Raw genomic sequence first — 24,264 nt, 5'->3', positions numbered from 1 at the left:
ATTCTCTCCCACCACCAGGTCCAATAAACTGTGATCTCAAGCACAGACAATGCAATAGCTTCCTAAAGATTCATGCATATACCTTCTTGAATTCTTCTGTTCATCAGACTGCTATTAATATAATCTCTGAAAAAGGTATTTAGCCATTAACTCTTGCTTTTAGGATCAAGACAATGCTTTTTAACATGTTCTTAAGCTCCTGCATAATTTTGTCTCTTCCAGCCCTTCTGTTTTCATGCAGAACCAGTGATTTCTTTTGCTTTCTCAGCTATACACCTGCTTTCCCTTACTCTTTTTTTCCAGAAGCATATCTGTCATTGTACCCCCCCCCATTTAAATGTAGCCACACATGCAGTTTCCTACATCACAAATCCTCCTCTATTTTCTCTTTCTTTAGTTCACTCATGGTTCAGATCTCAGTAAAAGTATTTCTTTCTCAGGAAAGTCTTCACTGAGGTTCTTAAGTAAAATCTTGTATAGGATCTTGTATAGGTTTTCATGGCTGCATATGCCCTTTATTCTTAACAGTTATCAAGTTTGGATTTGATTGTGATTATTACTGGATTAATGTCTGTCTTTGCTACCAGACAGTAAAATTCCTGAAGTTTGCAACCATTTATGATTTTGATCACAGTTCTGTCTCTACTACTGTAAAGTACATGGTAGATGCTCAACAAGTATTTGATTGAAGAATAAACGAATGACATTTTATTTACACTAAGAATCAACTACCAATTCATACTACAGTCTGCTAAGCTACCTGACAAATGGTAAAATTTGTACCAATTAAAATAGGATTCCAAGAGCAATATACACCTTTTCAAATTTCAGATGTAGTACAGATTTCACCAAAAATAAGTCTCACTTTGAAAAGGCCCTCCAAATGAATCTTTATATGGGACAAGGCTTTAGACCATGGATAGGTTGGGATAGTGATGATCAGAAATTAAGACTATTTCTGTAGGCAACAAGTTCATTTTCAGAGAATGGCAAGGTATGAGTCTGAATCTTTATCTTCTGTGTCAAAACCCCAATCCTTAGAATCAGCCTTGTCCTACAAAATGAATAGGAAGATAGAAAAGAAATAGCATGTAGCTGATGACCAGAATCATTTATCAGCAATAGACATTAGTTCATTTAGACACATGTGACCATGAAGATTCCATGTAGGCCAGACTGACCTCTCCTAAAGGAAAAAAAAAAGGAAAAAGAAAAATTAAGAAGAGAACTATCTCTTTATGATGCTAATTGAGTAAGAATGTTCTAAGACAATATATGTGAACTGAAGGTACTAGCTGCCCCAGGCCATTACCCTTGCCCCTTCCCACCTTATTTTTGGCCATTAATTGATCCAAGAAGCAATAGTTCTCTGTGAGTCAGCTTTTACTTCATAACAAACAGCACTAAGACATACAACAGTATGCATTTATCTCCAAATCACAGGTATGCAACTTGGTTGGGCTCGATCACCTCTACATGCTTCATTGTGGGTCACAGGACCCAGAAGGAACAGCTATGTGGTAGTTTTAAAATATGTTTACAAATTCTTTGATGCTCCTTTGAAGAGATGGAGCTTAATTCTCTGCTTCTTGAGTATGGACTGTAATTAGTGACTCACTGGCAACCAATAGAATAAGATGGAAGTGGCAGTGTGTGACTTTTGACCAGGTCATAAAAGACATTTTTGTAGCCTCCTCCTTGCTCTGTGTTGAACTGAATGCTTGGGAGGAAGCCAGCCACCATCTTGGTAAGGATACTTACACCTATGGAGAGCCCCATGTGGTGAGAAATTGGGGCCTCCTGCTAATAGCTATGTGAATAAGACCTCTTGAAAGTGGATCCTTTATACCTAGTCAAGCCTCACTTGACTACAGATAAGGCCAACATCTTGACTGTAGCTCCATGGAAGATGCAGAGTCAGAAGCACTCAGTTAAGCTCCTCCAACATTTCTGGGCCCCAGAAACTATACAGTAATAAATGTTTCTTGTTTTAAGCTACTAAGTTTTGTGATAATTTAGTAGGCAGTATTAGCTAATGAACAAGCTGCTACCAGAGGCTTATTCTCCTCATGTTGAAAGACATTGGTGTAAGTAGCCCAACTCAGTTGTGCAAATACATTTCAAGCCTTTGCTCTTGTCCCATCTGCAAATGTCCACTATCCAAAAGCAGAGTATTTTGGTCAAACTCAACATCAATGGGCAGGGAAGTACTTCTCTACAGGAGGCTATGGTCACTTGATGACATCAGGTTCACATCTTTAGAAATTTATAAGGAAGAAGAGTCTTTGCAGATGTGATTAAGAATTTTGACATAATGAAACTATCTTGGATTTAGGCCCAGTTGGGCCTAAATGCCATCACAGGTGGCATTCTCTTTATAAGAGAAAGGTGGGGGTGCCAATGCAAACTGGTACAGCCAATCTGGAAAACAGTATGGAGCTTCCTCAAAAAGTTGAAAATAGAACTGCCCTACAATTCAGCAATTGCACTACTAGTTATTTACCCAAAGAATACAAAAATACTAATTCAAAGGGATACACGAACCCTGACATTTATTGCAGCACTATCAACAATAGCCAAGAGCCAAATTATGGAAAGAGCCCAGATGTCATCGACTGATGAATGGATAAATAAGAAATAGTATACACACACACACACACACACACACTAGAATATTTCTTAGCTATCAAAAAGAATGAAATCTTGCCATTTGCAATAACATGGATGGAGCTAGAGAGTAGTATGCTAAGCAAAATAGGCAGAGAAAGACAAATACCATATGATTTCACTCATATGTGGAATTTAAGAAACCAAACAAATGAACATTGTCGGGGAAAAGAGAGGCAAACTAAGAAACAGACACATAACTATACAAAACAAATTGATGGTTACCAGAGGGGAGGTGGATGGGGAGATGGTTAAATAGGTGATGGGGATTAAGGAGTGCACTTGTGATGAGCAACAGGTATTGTATTTAAGTGCTAAATCACTAAATTCTACACCTGAAACTAATATTACACTGTATGTTAACTAACTGGAATTTAAATAAAAACTTGGAAGAAAAAGAAGAGAGAGAAACACAGGGGGAGATCTAACAAACACATAGAAAAGAAGCTGATGAAGTTGCAGGCAGAGGCTAGAGCCTTGTGGCCACAAGCCAAGGAACGCCAAAGCATGCTGGTAGCCAACAGAAGAAAGAAGAGGCAAACAATGGATTCTCTCCTAGAATCTCTGATACCTTCCTTTTGGACTTCTGACCTCCAGAATTGTGACAGAATAAATTTCTGGTTTTTTTGAGCCACCAAGTTTTTGGTAATTTTCTACAATAGCCCTAGGAAACTAATACGTCCTCTGATAAGGAAGAGTTGTATACTGGCTGAAAAATCATCTAATTTACTTTAGCATCACTTCAAAAGATAACCAGACAATAAAAAGACTATGTATTGATACTACCAAAATAAATGAACAAATAAACACATAAATAAGCAAATGAATACATAGATGAGAAAAATGAATTCATATCAAAGATGAATTATCCATGAAAGCAGTAGAAAATGTCAAATTTTTTCTTCTCAACACTTTCTAAGAAACCAAAGTAAAAAGATCTAAAAATAATACAATGTAAGAGAAGAGAAAATAGAGAAAATTAAGGTGAGCTCTTTAGATTTGGGAAAATGGAGGATAGATGGAACAAGGAATAAGTGCTGTGTTAGAACAGGCATATGGAAGATATGGGGGAAAAACACAAAAAATGAGATTTTTAAAAATCAAAGATAAATATATAAAAGAAAAGATGAAATCCATTTTATATACAATTAGTGTTTCTGAAGAAGCTACTGTTACAAACATAATAGGAAAAATTCCCAAGAAGAAAATTATACTGAAAGACATGTCAGTTTATAATTGAAAGGACATTATGTATCTTTAGAACAATTTATATAACATGTTTCATACTGGAAAATATTGCAGTTCAAAGTCAATGTGATCTTGGCTTTTCTTTTTTGATTTTACCTATTCATAATAAATATGAAGAAATCTTCAAATATGTCATGATGCCTATAAGAAATTATTATTGATAAATCAAGTAAAGTAACTCAAGAGATGGATATCTAAGGTTCTCTTCAACTCCGTGATTCCATTGACCTTAGTCTGAGCCATCCTTCTCATCAAGTTTGCATGAAAACAATTTCAGAAGCCAGCTGTAATTGGCACTCATGTGCACCTGTTAATGTATTCATAAAATGCACTGGAGTCAATAATTGTTACCTCTATAGAAGTCAACCTTTTAAGTGTATTGTCACTTCTTTATATACTATAACAAGCATTTGGCAAACAAATCAACTGGCATAACATTAGCTTTCTGTATGTTATACATACCTACAACAACATATGACTACATATCAATGAGTTGTTTTTTTTAATACTGGGAGCAATGGCTTCACCAAATGGCTTTTCAGATATTCATGTGCCATGCAATTTGTTACAATGATCCAATAAATGTACTAATTATGTACTCATTGTGTATATTTTGTATATTTTTGGTAAATTGGAAAACATTACAGATTAGCTGCAAATTTGTCTATCTTCTTTTTTTCTTTTTTTTTTAAATGCTTTTAAATAAAATGCTTTTTTTTTTAAATGCTTTTAAAAACTTTTAAATAAAAGTTCTTTTTTAAATTCCAGTTAGTTAACATGTAGTGTACTTTTAGTTTCAGGAGTAGAATTTAGTGATTCGTCACTTACATATAACACCCAGTGCTCATCACAAGTGCCCTCCTGAATACCCATCACCAATTTAGCCCATCCCCTCACCAACTCCCCTCCAGCAACCTGTTTGTTCTCTATAGAGTCTCTTCTATAGATTTTTTTTTTAATTTTTTTGGGGACAGAGAGAGACAAAGCTTGAACGGGGGAGGGGCAGAGAGAGAGGGAGACACAGAATCAGAAACAGGCTCCAGGCTCCGAGCCATCAGCCCAGAGCCTGATGCAGGGCTCGAACTCCCGGACCGCGAGATCGTGACCTGGCTGAAGTCGGACGCTTAACCAACTGCGCCACCCAGGCGCCCCTTCTATAGCTTTTTAAAAATAATGTCATGACAAAAAAATGCTCTGTGTTTTATCAAAGAGAAATATATGTATGATTTATTGGTTTTTTTTTGGAATTAAATGGATATCCATAGGAAAATGATTTAATAGGCAAATGTCAATTCTTCACTACTTCTTCTAGAATGTGTATAATGGCGACATGAGTTATAGAAAATATACCCATTTTCACTTGAGACATTTTCAGTATAATGGGGGTGGTTGACACTAACAAATTTTCTGTTTACAAAAGCATACTTTTCCAAAGGTAAAAAGTGATGTAAAAGTGTCCGAGGGATGCAGCACCTGCCCTTTGTATCAAATGGCACAAGAAACTGGGACTGTGTTTTCTTAGTCTCTTTTTCTCATAGGGCTGGGCAGGGACCTTGCACTTTGGCTGATATTAAGTGTTGAGTGGTTAAATGAATGTTCAGACACTAATTCCTGCAGGTAAAGCAGGATATAGTGCTTTATAGTATAGATAGTATATACTACTATTAAGGCCAACATATACCCAGAGACCATTTATGCTTTTCACGGGTAACTAGAGTAATGCACACTTTTCTGAGAGAAGACCATGACTAAAGTTTGCCATTACTCCATTTCTCCTGTTTCTTTGGTGACAACCTATAGGCTAAAATTACTTGAAATCTTTCTAGAAGCTCTCATAGCATGGAATTGCTGGTTTGCTTGACAGAATAGTACAATCCTGTGCATAAGAGAATCTGAATCCTTAGGAAGTTCTTCCTAATACCTCAACTAAATTCTTGATTCAAGTAGTCCCCACATTTTAATACTACATTCCTTAGAAATGAAAAATGAACATGTACTATCTGCCTCCGTACTCCTACATTACAACACACACACATTCAATCCCATTGTTTCTAGCAAAGTTCTATCTCAAGCATCCCAGACGAATTGGATTATTAAAAAAAGCTGTGTAGAATAAATACAATTTCACTGTGTCAAGAGGTTTTCTCTTATTCTAATGTAAGTTTCTTTTGTTGCTGTTTTGTAGTGGCAGGAAACCGGACTGGAAAACCTCTTAAATGCATCTCAACTTCATGATTTCAAATTTTATAGTAGTTTGTCTACATAACATAACTTCTGAAATAGGTACTTACTTTTATTTCCCCAAATGAACCAGATTCTCTCAGTGACTTCTGGGATTAAATTATGGAGTCTGGGGGAAGCTCTAAAGATGTGAGGGGTTGTATATATATTTGTTTATTCTTCAACTACAGAAAACTATTCTTTATGCCTAGTCAGCTGAACCAGGCTAAAGTTATTTTCCTTAAAATGCATATATTAAGACAAAGTTTTATAACGTTGTTTTAAAAATTGCTACATATTAGAAAAGTCCCCAATTTAACCATACTGTTATATAATTACTTTCTACAGGACACCATGATAAAAAATCGTACCAATTGCCCGAATAATGAACCTAACGTTTTTAAAAAACATGCATGTGATGATAATAAGGTAATAATAATTACTTGGAATTTATGTCATTCAAATTTGACTTTATAGAAGCTTATATTATTTGTATGTCTGTTAGAGATAAGTATATTGCTTATATTCATATCATATTCTTTTGGTTCTCACCAGACAGTTCCCATTGACCTATTAGGTTATACTGTGGTCTTCTTTTATAATTATTTTACAAAGATCCCTATTCTTATTTGGTAAATAATTTTTTTCTATTTTAGCATTTCTATTTTCACTTTGAAAATGTTAGAAGAGCTGATGAATTCAAAGACATACATATCCCTTATTTCTGAAATTCTTCTGCAGCAAAATATTTGTTAGAGTGATTGCTTACATATTCACAAACATGTCATGATGATAATTTACTTCTAGGGCTTTGAAATTTTTTCTTTCAATATTTGTTTATCTTCAAACAACTACTACCTCTGGTTGGTGGAATATTACAACTTACAAACCTTACAACAAAAGTCTGTGTCATTTCCTTCTACAGAAAATAGTATGTGTTATTTCCATCTACAGAAACCAGTATGATATTCAAGTCTTTTTTAAATTCACAGTAACCAAGTTAACCTCATAGCATCTCATAGTGTATTCATAAATTCTTTTCATTTTAATTTCTTTAAATATTTGAAAGACTTGTTTGAAGTGAATATGGACCTTTATTTTCTTATTGCCAGCTATTCATCCATAGCTCAAAAGGTACAAAAATAATAAGAGAAACCACATACCTTTCATTACTGTTGCCTCCAGAAGCCCTCTCCTTTGGTTATCTCATTTAAAATTGAATAATCTTATTATATGCTCACTCATAAGTGATGAGATCATAAATGTATATTATAAAGAAAGGAGACTTTAAAAAGTCAAATAATCATTAAACCAAATTCTAGGGACTTCAGACTGTCACTTAGGAGCTACACAGTTTTAGTCTAGTTATTTGTCAGTCATGTGATTAACTGGAATGGAAATCTGGGGTGGAGGTGAGGCATTATTTGGCAGCACAGCTCTGGCTTTAGGCTCCTTACGAAAGCTTATCATTTCTTCATATTTTATTTGAACCACAACCCTTCTGATTTTTTTTTTCTATAATAGGAAGCTGTGTTTTTATATCGTGCTGCTCACAAGTTGAAGCACTTTGTCAAAGTGAATAACAGTGAGGAATTCAATCTCCACTTATCAAGAGTTTCACAGGGCATGTTACAGTTGTTGAACTGTACCCCCAAGGTAAGTTGTTTACTTTGAACAGAAATACAAACTAGTCCTCTGATAGGGTGCTATAATTCTCTTATGGATGTATCTATTATCTTAGAATTCTAAGTGCTTATTATTACCTGAGGTTTAAGTACATTTACTCAACTCTAGTAGAGGAAAATCTTACCAATTCTTAGCTGGGAAAATAGTTTATGAAAGAAGAGTAAAAATAAATGACTGCATACCTCATTTCTATAATAACTTTCCAAGAGGCTAATGTGATAAATTTTTACCTCTAAAACACATTAATAATTTTAATCCGTATATGTACACATTTATAAGAACTCATAGCCAATAAAAGAGATCATCTAATGTATTTAACAAATATCTTTACATGTTAAAACTGGACATATATATATGTCCAACAATTTTTTTTATTTTTTTAAATAATTTTGATAAGTATATAGGGCTAATTTTTCCCTACTTGTCTGCTAGTGGTTATTAAATATAAACAGCAAAACAAAATTTGGAAGACACTATCTTGACACTAGGCAACGGTTTCTTCATGTGCAAAGTGGAGAAAAAAAATAGTATCTGTTATAGGAGGTTGAAAGGATTAAATGGCATAATTCATGTAAAGTGCTTAGTACTAAAAAAAGTTTCAACAAATATATTATTACCATTGCCCCCCCTTGAGGAATTTTACCAGCTGTGAGAGAAAGCCAAAAAGTTTCTTATGCTTTTTTAAAAAGAAATCTTTAACATTTTCATGATAGGGAAAGGGTCATGTGCGTTTCTATTTTTTAATACCAGTAGTTGCCCACAGAAGGTGAAATGGTAAAATTATCTTTGAGCCCTATTGACAGTGATGAAAATAAAAACAATGGAATTTGAACTTCATTTATCATTACATTATCTACCTGATGCAAGCCAGTCTCCTCTTGGTGTCCTGGATTTACCAAGCTTATTTCCAATTTTTTCCCCTTACTTATGTTAGTCCTTTATGTGGAATTTCTACTGTCCTTTTTTCTATAACTTTGGGCTATCCTGTTCTATGCATCCATCAAGGCCAAGCTTACATCTTGTGAAGGCATATACTCCAGGCGACTGCCTTTTAATCCTTATTTAGAGTGATTTCAAAGCACTGTCTAATGGAGGAATGGCAGATAGGCTTCTTATTGCTTATACATCCAGTTGCTTAATAGTGACTGTTGTTGGAAAAGTTATATTGAACAGAAAGTCTCAAATCAGGGCTGAACTGAGAAGTCTGCAGACAAAACTGGTGATATCAACTCTTGGCTTAGGAAGCAGTAAGGATTAGAGGTATGCTATATATTTGCAATTCCTTCTCTCATGTGTTGAAAGTTGCATGGAATACCATGTTCCAAAATCAACTAATTGTAGAAGAAAATACACAAATAATTTCTATCTTGAAATTAAATTAAATTCTTACAAAGTTAACTAACCTGATACAGCCCACCTTTTTCTTGAAATTATAAGGCAAAATGTTAAATTTTGAATTTAGCTACAGTGAATTTCCTTCATGAGTCAAGCATGTTATAAGCTTTTATTGTTATTTAATTCATTTTGCTTCCGATGGATAAAGCTTATTAAAATTTATGGTCAGGATTTAATAAATTAATGCTAACTTTATTTTCATGTTGATTAAAATTCTACTTTTGTCCCGGTTAGTATACCCTTCTATATTAGTTTTTCATATCTCACAGGCATTAACATAGTGCTGGACATGGGAATGCCATAGGAATTCAACTTTTAAAGTGGATCCCCTGAGTGATTGCGATGGAATTAAGAGACATTTCAAAATAGCTACCAAGGGTGGGGAGATCTTGGAAAGGAGACACAAATAGCACTGAAATAATCAGTTCTGTGGTTCATGGTGGCAGAGCTTGATTGGGGTCAGCAAAGATGGGGCTTGGAAGTAGGATTCTTATTTGTCCTTTACTCTGACACAAATTCTCCAGATATGTTATTTTTAACAACCCTTATTTAGTGCTAAGAGAGTACCAGGTGCTGCTCTAGGTATTATATATATATTACCTCAGACTTTACAAAAATCCTGCAAGTATGTACCATTAAGAAACTACAACACAGAAAAAGTTAGAAACATTCCCAAGGTCACAGATTGGTATGAGGTACATCTGGGATTCAATTTAGGTGGTGTGGTTTGACGCTATGATCTCTCACGCCACCACACTGCCTCAACTGTAGACCGATTTTACGGCCAAATTCTGTGAATGAATTGGGAAATAGACACAGAAGGCAGATATGAATTAAAAGTGGGGCTTTATTGCCAGAGAAGCTGGATTGAAGAACATGGCTTAGACCTGAAGTCAAAGTGAGGACTCTGAACACTTCCCCAGGAGTCTAGCCCTGTATGCAGCAGGAGTCCAAAAGGCTCCCCAGTTGGAGAGAGAGCAGCAGGAGTCCAAAAGGCTCCCCAGTTGGAGAGAGAACCTGAACTGACAAGTGCAAAGAGAAAGCCCAGCCCAGACTGTGCATTTTGGCATTATTTCCTAGAACCTACCCCTCAATAAAGCACCCCCATCCTTTGCTAGGTGTGATGCCTTCAGAATTGATATTCCTAGTGAGTCAAGTAGGAGTACTATCATTTATTAAGCACTATGTATCTAGCCCTCTCTATAACCCTAGGAGAGGTGGTCGTATTGCCATTATAGAGATGAGGACACTGAGCTTCAAAATATTTAATTTCCCCAGGGATATACAGCTAGTAAAAGAACAAATTGGGATTCAAACCCCTATCTGTCTGAATATCTTGCTCTGATCCACACCTAAAGAACCTCTTTGCCTTTTTCAGAATCCCATTTTGAGGGTCAATGTAGTGATTGAGTTCAGATTATATTCAACATTAAATTAGAAAGAGAATGCATTCTGGATAGACTGAAAAGGACATTTGTAATTCAGACTGAATATGTCCAGAAGGGGAAGGGAAGTAGGTATGGGGTAGGAAATATCTTACCCTTGAGATTGCTGCATACCCTAAACACGAGGCATGTTCTCCAGACAAACCTCTTTCAGCTGACTCAATGGTAACCAATGCAGGAAGTGATTACTGCCTTGTCTAGCTGCTGATTCAAGTGTAGTTTCTATCTCCCTTCTATACCAGTAGTGAAGCCTCTGGAGTCAGACTCTGGATTCAAATCTCAACTGTACTATTGACTGATGGCATGAGCTTTATTTTTTTTTTAATTTTTTTTAAGGTTTTATTTATTTTTGAGACAGAGAGAGACAGAGCATGAAGGGGGAGGGGCAGAGAGAGAGGGAGACACAGAATCGGAAGGAGGCTCCAGGCTCTGAGCCATCAGCCCAGAGCCTGAGGCGGGGCTCGAACTCACGGACTGCGAGATCGTGACCTGAGCTGAAGTCGGACGCTTAACCGACTGAGCCACCCAGGCGCTCCTGGCATGAGCTTTAAAAAGTTACTTCTTTGAATCCCTGTTTCCTCAGTTCTGCATTAAGACTAATAGAAGTAGCTACCTCTGTTATATGAGAATTAAATATGATTATATAATATGCTTTAAAATGTGTTTGCCACATAACAAGCTTCAGTGAGCAATACAGCACCACCAGTGGAGGCTGGAGCCACTTACACCAAACCCTGCCCCTCTGTATCCTGCAGGGGCATCTTTATTAGGACAGGTCTGTGAGCAAGCACAGCAGGTCTCTTCCCCAGAAGACCAACACAGACACCCCGCATGCAGCAGGTCTACTGATCATAGAGTGCTCCAAAGTTTCTGCTTCGGTTCTGGTGGAAATAGGACTGGGCTTTTTTTTTTTTTTTTTTTTTTTAAATTAGGCTTATAATTTTTCTTTGTTTGTTTGGGTTTTTTTCCTTTTCCCATTTTTGGATCAGGTCTTTCTTTCTTTCTTTCTCATTGGAATCAGGCATAAAGTTTTTTGGTTGCTTATTTGTTTTTGTTCCTTTTCTTTTTCTCTTTTTTTGGAGGATTTTTTAAAAAAAATCAGGCTTATTTTAACAAACAAATCAAATACACCTATTTATAAAGGCCCAAACACTCCCCATTGCAAACAAGGGGGAACTCTGCAGAGGACTGACCTGGGGAAAGAGCAGCCAAATCACAAAAGTAGAGACTGCACACAGCATACACCAGAAACACTTCCTAAAGCACCAGGTCCTGGACAATGTATGATCCCTTCTTAATATAGCACTACTCTCAGGAGCAGGAAACAACAAGCTTTCATAACACGGAAAAGACAGAAACTTAGACAAATGACAAGATGGAGGAATTCTCCCCAAAAGAAAGATCAAGATGTAACCACAGCCAGGGATTTGCTCAAAACAGATATAAGCAGTATCTGAACAAGAATATTGAACAACAGTCATAAGAATACTAACTGGGCACGAAAAAAGCATAGAAGACACCAGAGAAATGCTTGCTGCCGAGATAAAAGACCTAAAAACTAGTTAGGCTGAAATAAAAAATGTTTTAACTGAAAGGCAAAACCAACTGAATGTAATCACAATGGGGATAGAAGAATCAAAGGAATGAATAGGTGATATAGAAGATAAAATTACGGAAAATAATAAAGTTGAAAAGAAGAGGAAAAACTATTAGGTCACAAATAAAGAGTTAGGGAACTCAGTGATTCCATAAAGTGCAATAATATCCATATCATAGGAGTCCAAGAAGAAGAACAGAGAAAAAGGGGCAGAAGGTTTATACGAACAAATTATAGCTGAGAACTTCCATAATCTGGGGAAGGAAACAGGCATTCAAGTTCAAGAGGCACAGAGAACTCTCATCAAAATCAACAAAAGCAGGTCAACACCATGATATATCATAGTGAAACTCGCAAAATACAAAGGTAAAGAGAAAATTCTGAAAGTAGCTAGGGACAAAAGGTCCTGAACCTACAAAGGTAGACACATAAGTTTAGCATCAGACATATCCACAGAAACTTGGCAGGCCAGAAGGAAGTGGCATGATATATTCAACATACTAAATGGGAAAACTATGCAGCCAAGAACCTTTATCTGGCAAGACTGTCACTCAGAAAAGGAGAAATAGAGTTTCCAAGACAGGCAAAAAAACTAAAGGAGTTGGTGAACACTAAACCATCTCTGTGAGGATTTTTAAAGGGGGCCCTATGAGCAGGAAAGAGATACCAAACACAACAAAAACTAGAAAGGAAAAGAGACAATGTACAGGAAGAGTGACTTTACAGGTAATACAATGGCACTAAATTCATATCTATCAATAATTACTCTAAATGGAAATGGACTAAACGCTCCAATCAAAAGACATAGGATATCAGAATGGGCAAAAAAACCCCAAAAACCAAAAAACTCCTTGATATGCTGCTTACAAAAGACTGATTTTAGCCCAAGACACCTCAACATGGAAAATGAGGATATGGAGAACCATTCATCATGCTAATGGGCATCAAAAGAAAGCTGGAGTGGCCATACTTATCTCAGACAAACTAGACTTTATTATTTTGTTTTATTTTATTTATTTCATTTTATTTTTTAAATAGTTTATTTATAAATAAATAAAGACAGACAGTGTGAGTGAGGAGGGGCAGAGGGAGGGAGACAGAGAATCCCAAGCAGGCTCCATACTGTCAGCACAGAGTCCCATGGAGGGCTTGAACTCATGAAACCACGAGATCATGACCTGAACTGAAATTAAGAGGTGGACACTTAACTGACTGAGTCACCCAGGCACCCCCAGAAAAACTAGATTTTAAACCAAAGGCTGAAATAAGAGATGAAGAAGGGCACTCTATCATAATAAAGGCATCTATCCATCAAAAAGATCTAACAATTGTAAATACTTATGCCCCCAGTGTGGAGCCACCTAAATGTATAAATCAGTTAATAATAAACTTAAAGAACTTAAAGTGAATAGACACTTTTCCAAAGAAGACATCCAGATGGCCAGCTGACACATGAAAAAGTGCTCAACATCACTCATCATCAGGGAAATACAAATCAAAACCACAATGAGATACCACCTCACACCTGTCAGAATGGCTAACATTAACAACTCAGGCAACAACAGATGTTGGTGAAGATGTGGAGAAAGAGGATCTCTTTTGCATTGTTGGTGGGAATGGAAGCTGGTGCAACCACTCTGGAAAACAGTATGGAGGTTCATCAAAAAAAAAAAACCCTAAAAATAGAACTACCCTATGGCCCAGCAATTGCACTACTAGGTATTTATCCAAGGGATACAGGGATGCTGTTTCAAAGGGACACATGCACCCCAATATTTATAGCAGCACTATCAACAATAGCCAAAGTATGGAAAGAGCCCAAATGTCCATCGATGGATGAATGGATAAAGAAGGTGTGGTATATACATACAATGGAGTATTACTCGGCAATCAAAAAGAATGAAATCTTGCCATTTGCAACTATGTGGATGGAACAGGAGGGTATTATGCTAAGCGAAATTATTCAGTCAGAGAAAGACAAGTATAATATGACTTCACTCATATGAGGACTTTAAGACACAGAACAGATGACCATAAGGGAAGGGAAGCAAAAATAATATAAAAACAGGGAGGGGGACAAAATATAAGAGACTCAAATATGGAGAACAAACAGAGGATTACTTGAGGGGTTGTGGGAGGGGGGATGGGCTAAATGGGTAAGGGGCAATAAGGAATCTCCTCCTGAAATCACTGTGGCACTACATGCTAACTAATTTGGATGTAAATGAAAAAAATAAAATTAGTAATAAAAAGAAAAACAATAGTAACAAACTTAAAGAACTCATTGATAATAATACAATAATAGTAGGAAACTTCAACACCCCATTTACAACAATGGACAAATCATCTAAGCAGATCAGCAAGGAAACAATGGCTTTGAATGATACACTGGGCCAGATAGACTTAACAGATATATTCAGAGCATTGCATCCAAAAGCAGCAGAATACACATTCTTTCTGAGTGCACATGGAACATTCTCCAGAAGAGATCACATACTGGTGAGAAATCAGGCCTCAGGCAGTACAAAAAGATTGAGATCATACCACACATATTTTAAGACCACAACACCATGAAACTTGAAGTCAATCACAAGAAAAAATTTGGAAAGACGAGGTTACAGAACATCCTACTGAAGAATGAATGGGTTAACCAGGAAATCAAAGAAGAAATTTAAAAAAATACATGGAAGCAAATGAAAATGAAAACACAACAGCCCAAAACCTTTGGGATGCAGCAAAGGCAGTCTAAGAATGAAGTATGTAACAATACAGGTCTCCTTAAGATGCAAGAAAAGTCTCAAATACACAACCTAACCTTACACCTAAAGGAGCCGGATAAAGAACAGCAATTAAAACCCAAACCTAGCAGAAGAAGGGAAATAAAATAAAATAAAATAAAATAAAATAAAATAAAATAAAATAAAATAAAATTAGTACAGAAATAAATGATACAGAAATTAAAAAAAAAATAGATCAACGAAACCCAGAACTGGTTCTTTTAAAGAGTGAACAAAATTGATAACTCCCTAGTTGGACTTAACAAAAGAAAAGAGAAAGGACCCAAATAAATAAAATCATGAATTGAAGAGGTGAGATCACAACCAACACTGCAGAAATACAGAGAATTGTAAGAGAATAATATAAGCAATTATATGCCAACAAACTGGGCAATCTGGAAGAAGTGGACAAATTCCTAGAAACATATAAACTACCAAAACTGAATCAGGACGAAATAGGAAATTTTAACAGACCCATAACCAGTGAAGAAATTCAATCAGTAATCAAAAATCTCCCAACTACAAGGGTCCAGGTCCAGATGGCTTCCCAGGCAAATTCTACCAAACATTTAAAGAAGAGTTAATACTCATTCTTCTGGGACTGTTCCAAAAAATAGGAATAGAAGGAAAACTTTCAAACTAATTCTATTAAGCCAGCATTACTTTGATTCCAAAACAAGACAAAGACCCAACTAAATAGAATTTCAGACCAATATCCTTGATGCACATGGATGCAAAAATTATCAAAAAGACACTAGCAAATCAAATCCAACAGTATCATAAAAGAATGATTCACCATAATCAAGTGGGATTTATTCCTGAGCTGCAGGGGTGGTTCAATATCCACAAATCAATCAACATGATACACTACGTTAATAAAAGAAAGGGTAAAAATCATATTACCCTCTCAGTAGATGCAGAAAAAAGCATTTGACAAAATATAGCATCCTTTCTTGATAAAAACCCTCCAGAAAGTAGGGATAGAAGGAACATACCTCAGCAGCCTAAAGGCCATATATGAAAGCCCCACAGCTAATATCATCTTCAGTGGGGAAAAACTGAAAGCCTTTCGTATAAGGTGAGGAACACGGCGAAGATGTCTACCCTCACCACTGTTGTTCAGTATAGTACTGGAAGTCCTAGCCTCAGCAGTCAGACAACAAAAAGAAATAAAAGGCATTGAAATTGACAAGGAAGAAGTCAAACATTGGGTCTTCGCAGATGACATAGTAACTCTATGTAGAAAGCCCAAAGGACTCCACCCCAAAATTTCTAGAACTGACACACAAATTCAACAAAGTTGCAAGATATAAGACCAACATACAGAACTGTTGCGTTTCTATACACCAATAATGAAGCAGCAGATGGAGAAATCAAGAAATCGAACCCACTTACAATTGCACCAAACTGTAAGATACCTAGGAATAAGCCTAACCAAAGAGGCAAAAGATCTGTACTCTGAAAACTATAGAACACTTTTGAAAGAAATTGAAGAAGACACAACGAAATGAAAAAATATTTCATGCTCGTGGATTGGAAGAGCAAATATTGTTAAAATGTCAATACTACCCAAAGCAATCTACACATTGAATGCAATCCCTATCAAAATGCCACCAGCATTTTTCACAGAGCTAGAACAAACAATTCTAAAATTTGTATGGAACCAGAAGAGACCTGAAGAGCCAAAGCAATCTTCAAAAAGAAAACCAAAGCAGAGACATCACAGTTCCAAACTTCAAGCTGTATTACAAAGCTGTAATCATCAAAGACAGTATGGTACTGGCACAAAAACAGACACAGAGATCAATGGAACAGAATAGAAAGCCCAGAAATGGACCCACAATTATATGGTCAACGAATCTTCAACAAAGCAGGAAAGAATTTAAGAAACAAAACAAATATGCATCAGGGAAAAAAAGAGAAAGAGAGAGAGAGAGAGGCAAACCAAGAAACACTCTCAACTATAGAGAAGAAACATGGTTACCAGAGGGGAGATGGGTGTGAGGATGAGTTAAATAGGTGATGGAGATTAAGGAGTGCACTTGTGATGAGCACATAGTGATGTGTGGAAGTGCTGAATTACTATATCGTACATCTGAAACTAATTTAACACTGTATATTAACTATACTAGAATTTAAGTAAAAGCTTAATACAAAACTTAAAAATGATGTAAATATTAACTAGAGTGGGACATGGAAAACGAAGACAGTTGATTCATAGCAATGATGGGTTATTTCCGTTATTTCACATTTCTGTTACTATTATAATGTTATTCCAACAATAGATACATGGGAGCATGGAAATCCCTTATTTCTCTTAAAGAAGGAGGGGGAGTTGCATGCTCTGGGACTCAGGAAATCATAGGAATTCCAGCTGAACTGGAAGAGTGGAAATGAACACGAGCAATATAAATACATTGAGGGATTCTGGCTAAGAAAATTTGGAAACAAAGCTTAGAGAAGGGAGATAACATCTGTGTTCCCAGGATTACAGAGGTAAAATCATGTTTTTTTGCATTTGTCTTTTTAATGAATGCTCAATCTTGGTGTCCTAGGAAATGTCACTTAAATTTTCACATCTATGCATTTCAAAACTGCTTAGTCCTATGAATTTCAGTTTGTATTTTGTGAAGATGTCCTAGACCCTCAATAAAATGAATATGAGAAATTCTCCTTCATATTTTTCTTTGAAATCTATTTAATCTTTTAAGTGTATTATTTAAAAGCTATGTGTTAGTGTTACTAAATATATAACAAAGAGAGATCCCAATTTGTGGCTAAACTAATAATAGGACAGATGATCTTAAACCACAGGTATTATACTTACATGACTATGGTAGCTTATTTATCCTCTTGCAGCTCAGTTCCCTCATCTGTGAATGGAGGCAAAATCATCAACTTCATAAAGTCATTAAGTAGATAAAATGAAATAATGTATATAAAGCATGGAACGCAATATGTCACCTTTAGAAAACACTCAATAATTGGTTGTTATCCAAAAGATGAATTACGCTACCCTCCATGAATCCCCCTTCCAGGGGTTTACTGGAACGTGATCAAGTGTATACAGAGCTGCTCCCTTATGTATCTATTCCGTGTGAAGTATTTCTTTCTCCACTCTCTGTAGGTTGTACAGGTAGCCTTTTGTAAGATTTTCATCAGGGCCTGAAAACTAGTTTTGAGGCACGTGTCTTCTATACTCTAGTGAAAACCAACCAGATTGTCAGGGTGGACCTTAGGGCACAAGCTCAATCAGGTAGATCATCATCAATCAACTTTGCCAAAATACCCTGAATGTTTTCAGTGTTAATTCTTCCTTCCACAAAAAAATACACTTTTTTCTATATTAAACAAGACAATTGAGTAATCTACAAATATCCTTTCCATGTAAATTTCAGCAGAATTTCAATAGCATGTACACTGTTGCAGTGGTGAAAATGGCAGCCACCTGATGTAGCTCTTTAATCCTAAATCTTAAACCACAACAATCTTGAATTTCCTCCACATCAATTATCACAAGTATAGTTAGAAATCATAGTTCAAAAAATATCATTCAAGATCCTCCCTTTTCAATTTCACCAAACTTTCAGCATAACCTAATAGGATGGAAATTAATAATTGAATATTTTAAAAGGTGTTTTTTTAATGTAAATTTGAAACTTTTTAAATTTATTTTTCTAGGAAGACAGCAAATCTTTAAAGGAACAGAGAAAACAGAAGAGCTTGTGTTTCCTAGGGATACTACTACAAAAGATAAAAACTTGTTGGAATAAAATTTTGAGGGGCTCTAAAGAACATTGAAAAATATGGAGTGGCAATATAAAGACATATGACTTTAGTTGTATCTTCCAAGAATCTATTTGCTCATACAGTTTTTGGGGGTAGAATACCCTAGAAGTGACAGAATGCCTCCTGGTAAAAGTGGATTACAGCAGCTGAGAAATTCATACAATAGAACTAGAACTAGATGGACGCAGACAGTGGAAACCAAATGCTGCAATCAACAAACTATTTTACATGTTTTTGGACATAATCAATCAGTATTAATTCTGTGATTTTTGTAAGATAATCCATGTAAACTATTAGTTGCAATAATACTTTTTAAACCTGTTTTACACTTTCAGAAGAAGAGATAAAATCTGTGAAGTATATAAAGGTTGCAAGGATTAAAAAAATAACATTGCTTTATTATCAAATTAATTTTATGCATCAGCATACTACAATGAGAGTGGAAATTGGTGTCTCTGTGCTGAAAATGTTTCAGAATTAACAGTGAGATGTGGGTAACGTCCATGAGAGGAGGAGTCATATACCTTAAAGCAGCAACAGTATGAAGGAGTACAAGAGATTTAAGAGAGAGATTAAGACATGTAATCATACATGAATGTATAACACAGTGCCTTCACTAGATGGTATAGCAAATGTTTTAAGATGACCATAAAGAATAGTTTCACAAAATAGAAACTCACCTGTTCTAAGGATGCTAAACCATAATACTGAGTTATTTTGGTCATTTATATGTAATAAAATTTGTCTAAATGAGTTTGCAATTTGGGAAGTATATTTTTAACAGAATAATATATGTTGACCTTTTAATTAATGAAATGTGTATATTTAATTTTGACACTGTATCTGTATTATATACAAATATTTTCATACAGTATTACAAACGTTGCTTAGTTTGGATAACATTCCTCCTTTGATAATAAATGGCCTATGTAAAACACTGTCAGATTCACTTAATGCCTTTTAAAACAAGATTTTAATACTGTACCACTATTTGATCTCTCACTGTCATTGAATATGTGACTTTTAATACCTTATTACTCAGAATGTGCATGAAACCAGGACCCAAAACTATATAAGAACAGGAACTTTGCTTTCTATGTTAAATTTTAGTCTTTTAAAAGAAGCTTTTGTATATACCACATCCAGTTTAGAAAAGTCTGCCAATAGTCTTTGCTTACTTATAAAGGGAAATGAAAAACCTATTCTAGCCAGGCCAGAGTCCTTCAACAGCCACCACTTTGCTTAACTCACAGCCTTACTGCTCTTTTATGCTTTCATTACCACCTGGTAAAGTGCTGACCGGCTTTGAGCTTCAGATGAGGCTCTGGTGCCAGTGTGTGGTGGTAAGACTTTCCTCTCAGTTCAGGTTTGTGTCCCTGCCTCTCTTTCTCCCTCTCCCTAAATCCTATGGCGTTTCACCCTCACTGGTGCAGGTAGCTGTGTAGAATTGTACAGACAGTTGTACAGAATTCACTGACTGCTCCATTAATAGGGCTTTGAATCAAGTATGTTTTTTGTTTGGTTTTCATTATTAACTCTAGAAAAGGGAGCTCACACTTTCAGGAGCAAATGATTCTTCACCAAGCTCTTTCTTCAGATGGACTTTTCCAAGTAAGCTATGCTTCCTTCCACCATAAAACATGGTCAACTGTGTGGTACACCTTCACTCTGATGAACTGGTATTGTCGGTAAACCATCAGCTGTAGAAATGAGGGAATTTTAAGTTTCTAAGGCAAGCTCTTCAAACTGTCCTTGAAAGTGTTCCTTGAAGCCTGTCTCAAACATCCCTAACAAGTGTTGAAAATGATTCTGAGATTATGGCAAAAATAAAGAACAATATTTTTAAATGCTTGCAATAAGTTATTAAAATTTTCTTCCTTGATTTTCATTTGTTTATGATATGTTTGAATTTTAGAGAAAATTCACACTCAAAACAGTATTCAGCCTATACTGTGTACCAAATGCTTGAAAAAAAAAATACCCAGGCATTTATGTTGTATTTACCTTCGTTGTTTCCTACCCACTAGGAAGGTAAGTGGAGACAAGGCAGGCTAGTTAATAACGAACTTGGATATTATATTTTTATATTTTTGCTCTCCAATTAGAGACTTGTTTTACCCCAATGAACATTTTCTTTCCAGTATGTACATATACAATGCTTTAAAGCAGTATTTTCTAAAGTTTGTCCCAAGTAATCCTAATCCTCATCAATGCTACAGAAAAAGATGATGACGGCACAGAAGATGAAGAAAAATGAGGAGGAGGAGGAGGAGGAGGAGGAGGAGAAATATAAAAAGAAAAATAAAAAGAGGGAGGATTCTGAGTTCTGGAGTCAGATAAATTTTCTTTCAGAGATTTACAATTTATACAAGTATATTAAAGGATGTATAAACACATACAGCTTTAAAAAAAAAAGCTTAACACTAAAAATCATTTCCAAAATTTGACTAGAGAGCACTACTTTTATGTAAAATCCATTACCTAAATGCACTTTGGGGAATATTGCATTATATAAAGGGTCTCAATTAAAAGTCTTTTAGCATAGGCTCCCAAGGAATCCGTTGAAGGAAATACTCCTTCCAGGATTAAGACAGTTCTCTTAAAACTACAGATCCTGCTCAAACTTCAAGGGGCATCTCAATTCCTTTCTCCTCAATTGCTATGGCTTCCATGATGATTCTAGATAATGTTAATATTTCTTCCTTTCGTTGCCTAGCACTTAATTTCCGGTATCAGGCATTATTTGATCAGATTCATCTTAATATTTTATCTTAAATACAACTTATTATTTACATAATTTGTTTTCTATCCACATTTGTTTAAAATGTTTTCTCCTGAAAAAGCATATGATCTTTTGCGTTCCTTTAAGCTTCTAATGGGAAAAGCTAGGTATATGGTGGTTAATACATAAAGACAAATCACATTAAACCAGTGTATCAATAAAAATCTAATTATCAAAAAAATACTTTTCTGCAATAGAATACAACTTACTTAAAGGTAGATATGATAGGAGCATAGAACATAATTAATTTAAACCAATAGGACTCCACAGCTTTGTGTTCTCAACATCTCCATGGAATTTTCATTTCTAAACTTTGTTGTGAAACAGCTTTCAGTCTTGATTCTGACCAAATAATAGAATCTGTGGAGATATTATAGGACAAGAAAAATACAATAGGTAGGTACATTGATAATCACCAACAGTTTTTTATGTCTCAGTACCTAAATATATGTATGCACCTAGATTCACCAAGTATTTAGTATTTGAGAAAGATGCAAAATGGTTACTTTGGTTTGGAATAACCTGGGGTTTATTTTCATTTATTTGTTTTACATCCTCTTCATACACAACGGTAAGAAAAAACTGCGATTTTCTGTAGAAAACAAGTTTTCTAAGTAGGGGGAGGTTAGATACACTTTAAGATCTTATTATCAAAGTGAATCAATTTTCTATCTGTATCTTACACGGGGAATATTGTGGAAACATTTACAATTTAGGGCTCACTGCTCCTGTTTTTCTTTCTTTAAAACACAGACTAAGGGTCCCATCCTTTCCACACTTCCTGGGTGGGATTGATGATTTTTTTCGTTTGTGCCACCACTGAGGTCAACAAATAACTCAATAATCTATCAGGTGCTACCATGTGAGAGATGGGCATGTGCTTGCCAATTTCTACCTTTGATGCTTATCACAAATTTTATGTTTGAAAATAATCTGAATCAAATGGGAACATTTTACCTAAGAATTTAATTGGACAGGAACTCTTATAAATTGTTCTGGAAATGGTCCAAATCCTATCAAATGAAAGGCGGTTGGTTTGAAGAACATTTCATCAGGTGAAGTAAAAGCTTTCTAGGAGAAATCAGAAAGATCTGACAGGAAAGTATAAAATCAAAGATATCTACCTTATCTCCTTACCCAGCATTCCCAGCAGAAAGGAAAGGATTTGTCTTTAGCTGTGAAAAAGTTTAAATATGTAGACAAATACATCTTTATACTTAAGAAAGAGGAGTTACTTTCATCAAGGTTAAGTTAAATACTATGGTTGGGACTTCTATCTTCACAGCCCAGTGGGTTTAAAGAAGCCCCATCCTTTGAATACCACTTAAGAGGAAGATGCAACACAGATACAGATAATTCACTCAACAAATATTTATTAAGTATCCATCTCTAATGTGACAGTTCTGGACCTAGAGGTACAAGAAAGCCCCTGCCTTCAGGGAGCATATATTCCAAAAGGCAACACTCAACAAATGAACAAAATTATTACAGAAAACAAATTCTCTGGAAAACAAAGAAAGAAAAAACAAGATTGATCAACAGAGGAAGTATTTTAGGTAAGATGATTAAAGACCCCTTTGAAGACATTTGAAAGTATGTTATTAGTCTCAAAAATGTCAACATGTATCACTGGCAATATAAATTTCATTGATTCAAGTAATTTGCAAAAAATCAAAACAATACTTCAGCTATAGTACATAGTACACTGTAATAGAAATAAATTATGAAAATATCGATTGTTTGACTCTGAAGCTGTATGTTGCCCTTAAGTATAAGCTTTATTTATATATTTTGAAATAATTTCAGATATATAGGAGTTGCAAAGATAGTACAGTGTTCCTGTATACCTTTTACCAAGTTTCCTCTAACGCTAACATCTTACATAAGCATGGTACATTTATCCAAACCAAGAAATTAGCATTCTTTGTTGTGGGGGTGGGTGTGTGGTGCATGGTTGAATGATTGGCAGCATCCCTGGTCACTACCAGAGAAATTGAGGTTACGAGAGGGGAGGGATGGGGGAAATGGGTAAAATAGGTGATGGGGATTAAGGAGTGCACTTGTCAGTGATGAGCACTGTGTGATGTATGTATGGATAGATTGTTGAACCACTATATTGTACACCTGAAACTAATATAACAGGGTATGTTAACTAACTGGAATTAAAAACTTAGGAGCGCTTGGGTGGCTCAGTTGGTTAAGCATCTGACTCTTGATTTCAGCTTAGGTCATGATCTTGTGGTTTGTGAGATCAAGCCCTGTGTTGGCTGCATGCTGAGGGTACAGAGCCTGCTTGGGGTTCTCTTCCTCTCTCCCTTTCTGCCCCTCTCCACTCTTTCTCTCTCTCTCCCTCTCAAAATAAACATTTAAAAAGAAAAAACAAAACAAAAAATAAAATAAGTAGATGTCACTCACCTATATTAAATATCGTTAAGTTAGGCTAGATGATTTAAAAAAATTCTTATCTTAAAAAAGATTGTAACTCTTGTACAACTAAAATGAAATATTAAAGTAATAGCATAAAGAGTATCTGGTAATGTTTGAGTAATAGGTTTGAGATGCATAAATTGTTAACAAAATGTGAGGGTTAAATATTAAACATTCCTATTAATTACTACCACAATGGTGCCTAAAATGAGCTAGATTAAGGTTCTTAAA

The 24,264-nt window shown here is 35.5% G+C and overlaps 1 protein-coding gene and 1 long non-coding RNA gene across 5 annotated transcripts in view; one reads left to right on the top strand and one right to left on the bottom strand.

The window, feature by feature from the left end:
• IL7 (interleukin 7) overlaps positions 1 to 24,264 on the top strand; it is a 95,489-nt gene that overhangs the window by 39,912 nt on the left and 31,313 nt on the right. Inside the window, exons 3-5 of one of the 3 annotated variants that reach the window (XM_003999913.5) lie at positions 6,484 to 6,564; positions 7,660 to 7,791; positions 18,717 to 20,680. In XM_003999913.5, coding sequence (XP_003999962.1) covers positions 6,484 to 6,564; positions 7,660 to 7,791; positions 18,717 to 18,836 — 333 coding nt within the window. In that variant the 3' untranslated portion in view covers positions 18,837 to 20,680. Of the gene's footprint in view, positions 1 to 6,483; positions 6,565 to 7,659; positions 7,792 to 18,716; positions 20,681 to 24,264 lie in introns of those variants that run through there. The other 2 variants (XM_045049755.1, XM_019822801.2) reach the window with 2 other exon arrangements.
• On the bottom strand, positions 874 to 23,735 carry LOC109496056. Of its 2 annotated transcripts, XR_002151857.3 has the most exons (5): positions 22,564 to 23,735; positions 21,816 to 21,966; positions 20,380 to 20,524; positions 17,863 to 17,908; positions 874 to 1,186 (listed from the first exon to the last, which is right to left on the bottom strand). It is a non-coding gene; the product is annotated as an uncharacterized LOC109496056 (long non-coding RNA). The 2 variants fall into 2 exon arrangements; XR_006592307.1 differs by having other exon boundaries at positions 21,816 to 23,735.

Source organism: Felis catus, chromosome F2 (genome assembly GCF_018350175.1).
Source record: "Felis catus isolate Fca126 chromosome F2, F.catus_Fca126_mat1.0, whole genome shotgun sequence".
Classification (NCBI taxonomy): domain Eukaryota; kingdom Metazoa; phylum Chordata; class Mammalia; order Carnivora; family Felidae; genus Felis; species Felis catus.
This window is presented reverse-complemented; position numbering and strand designations above follow the sequence as displayed.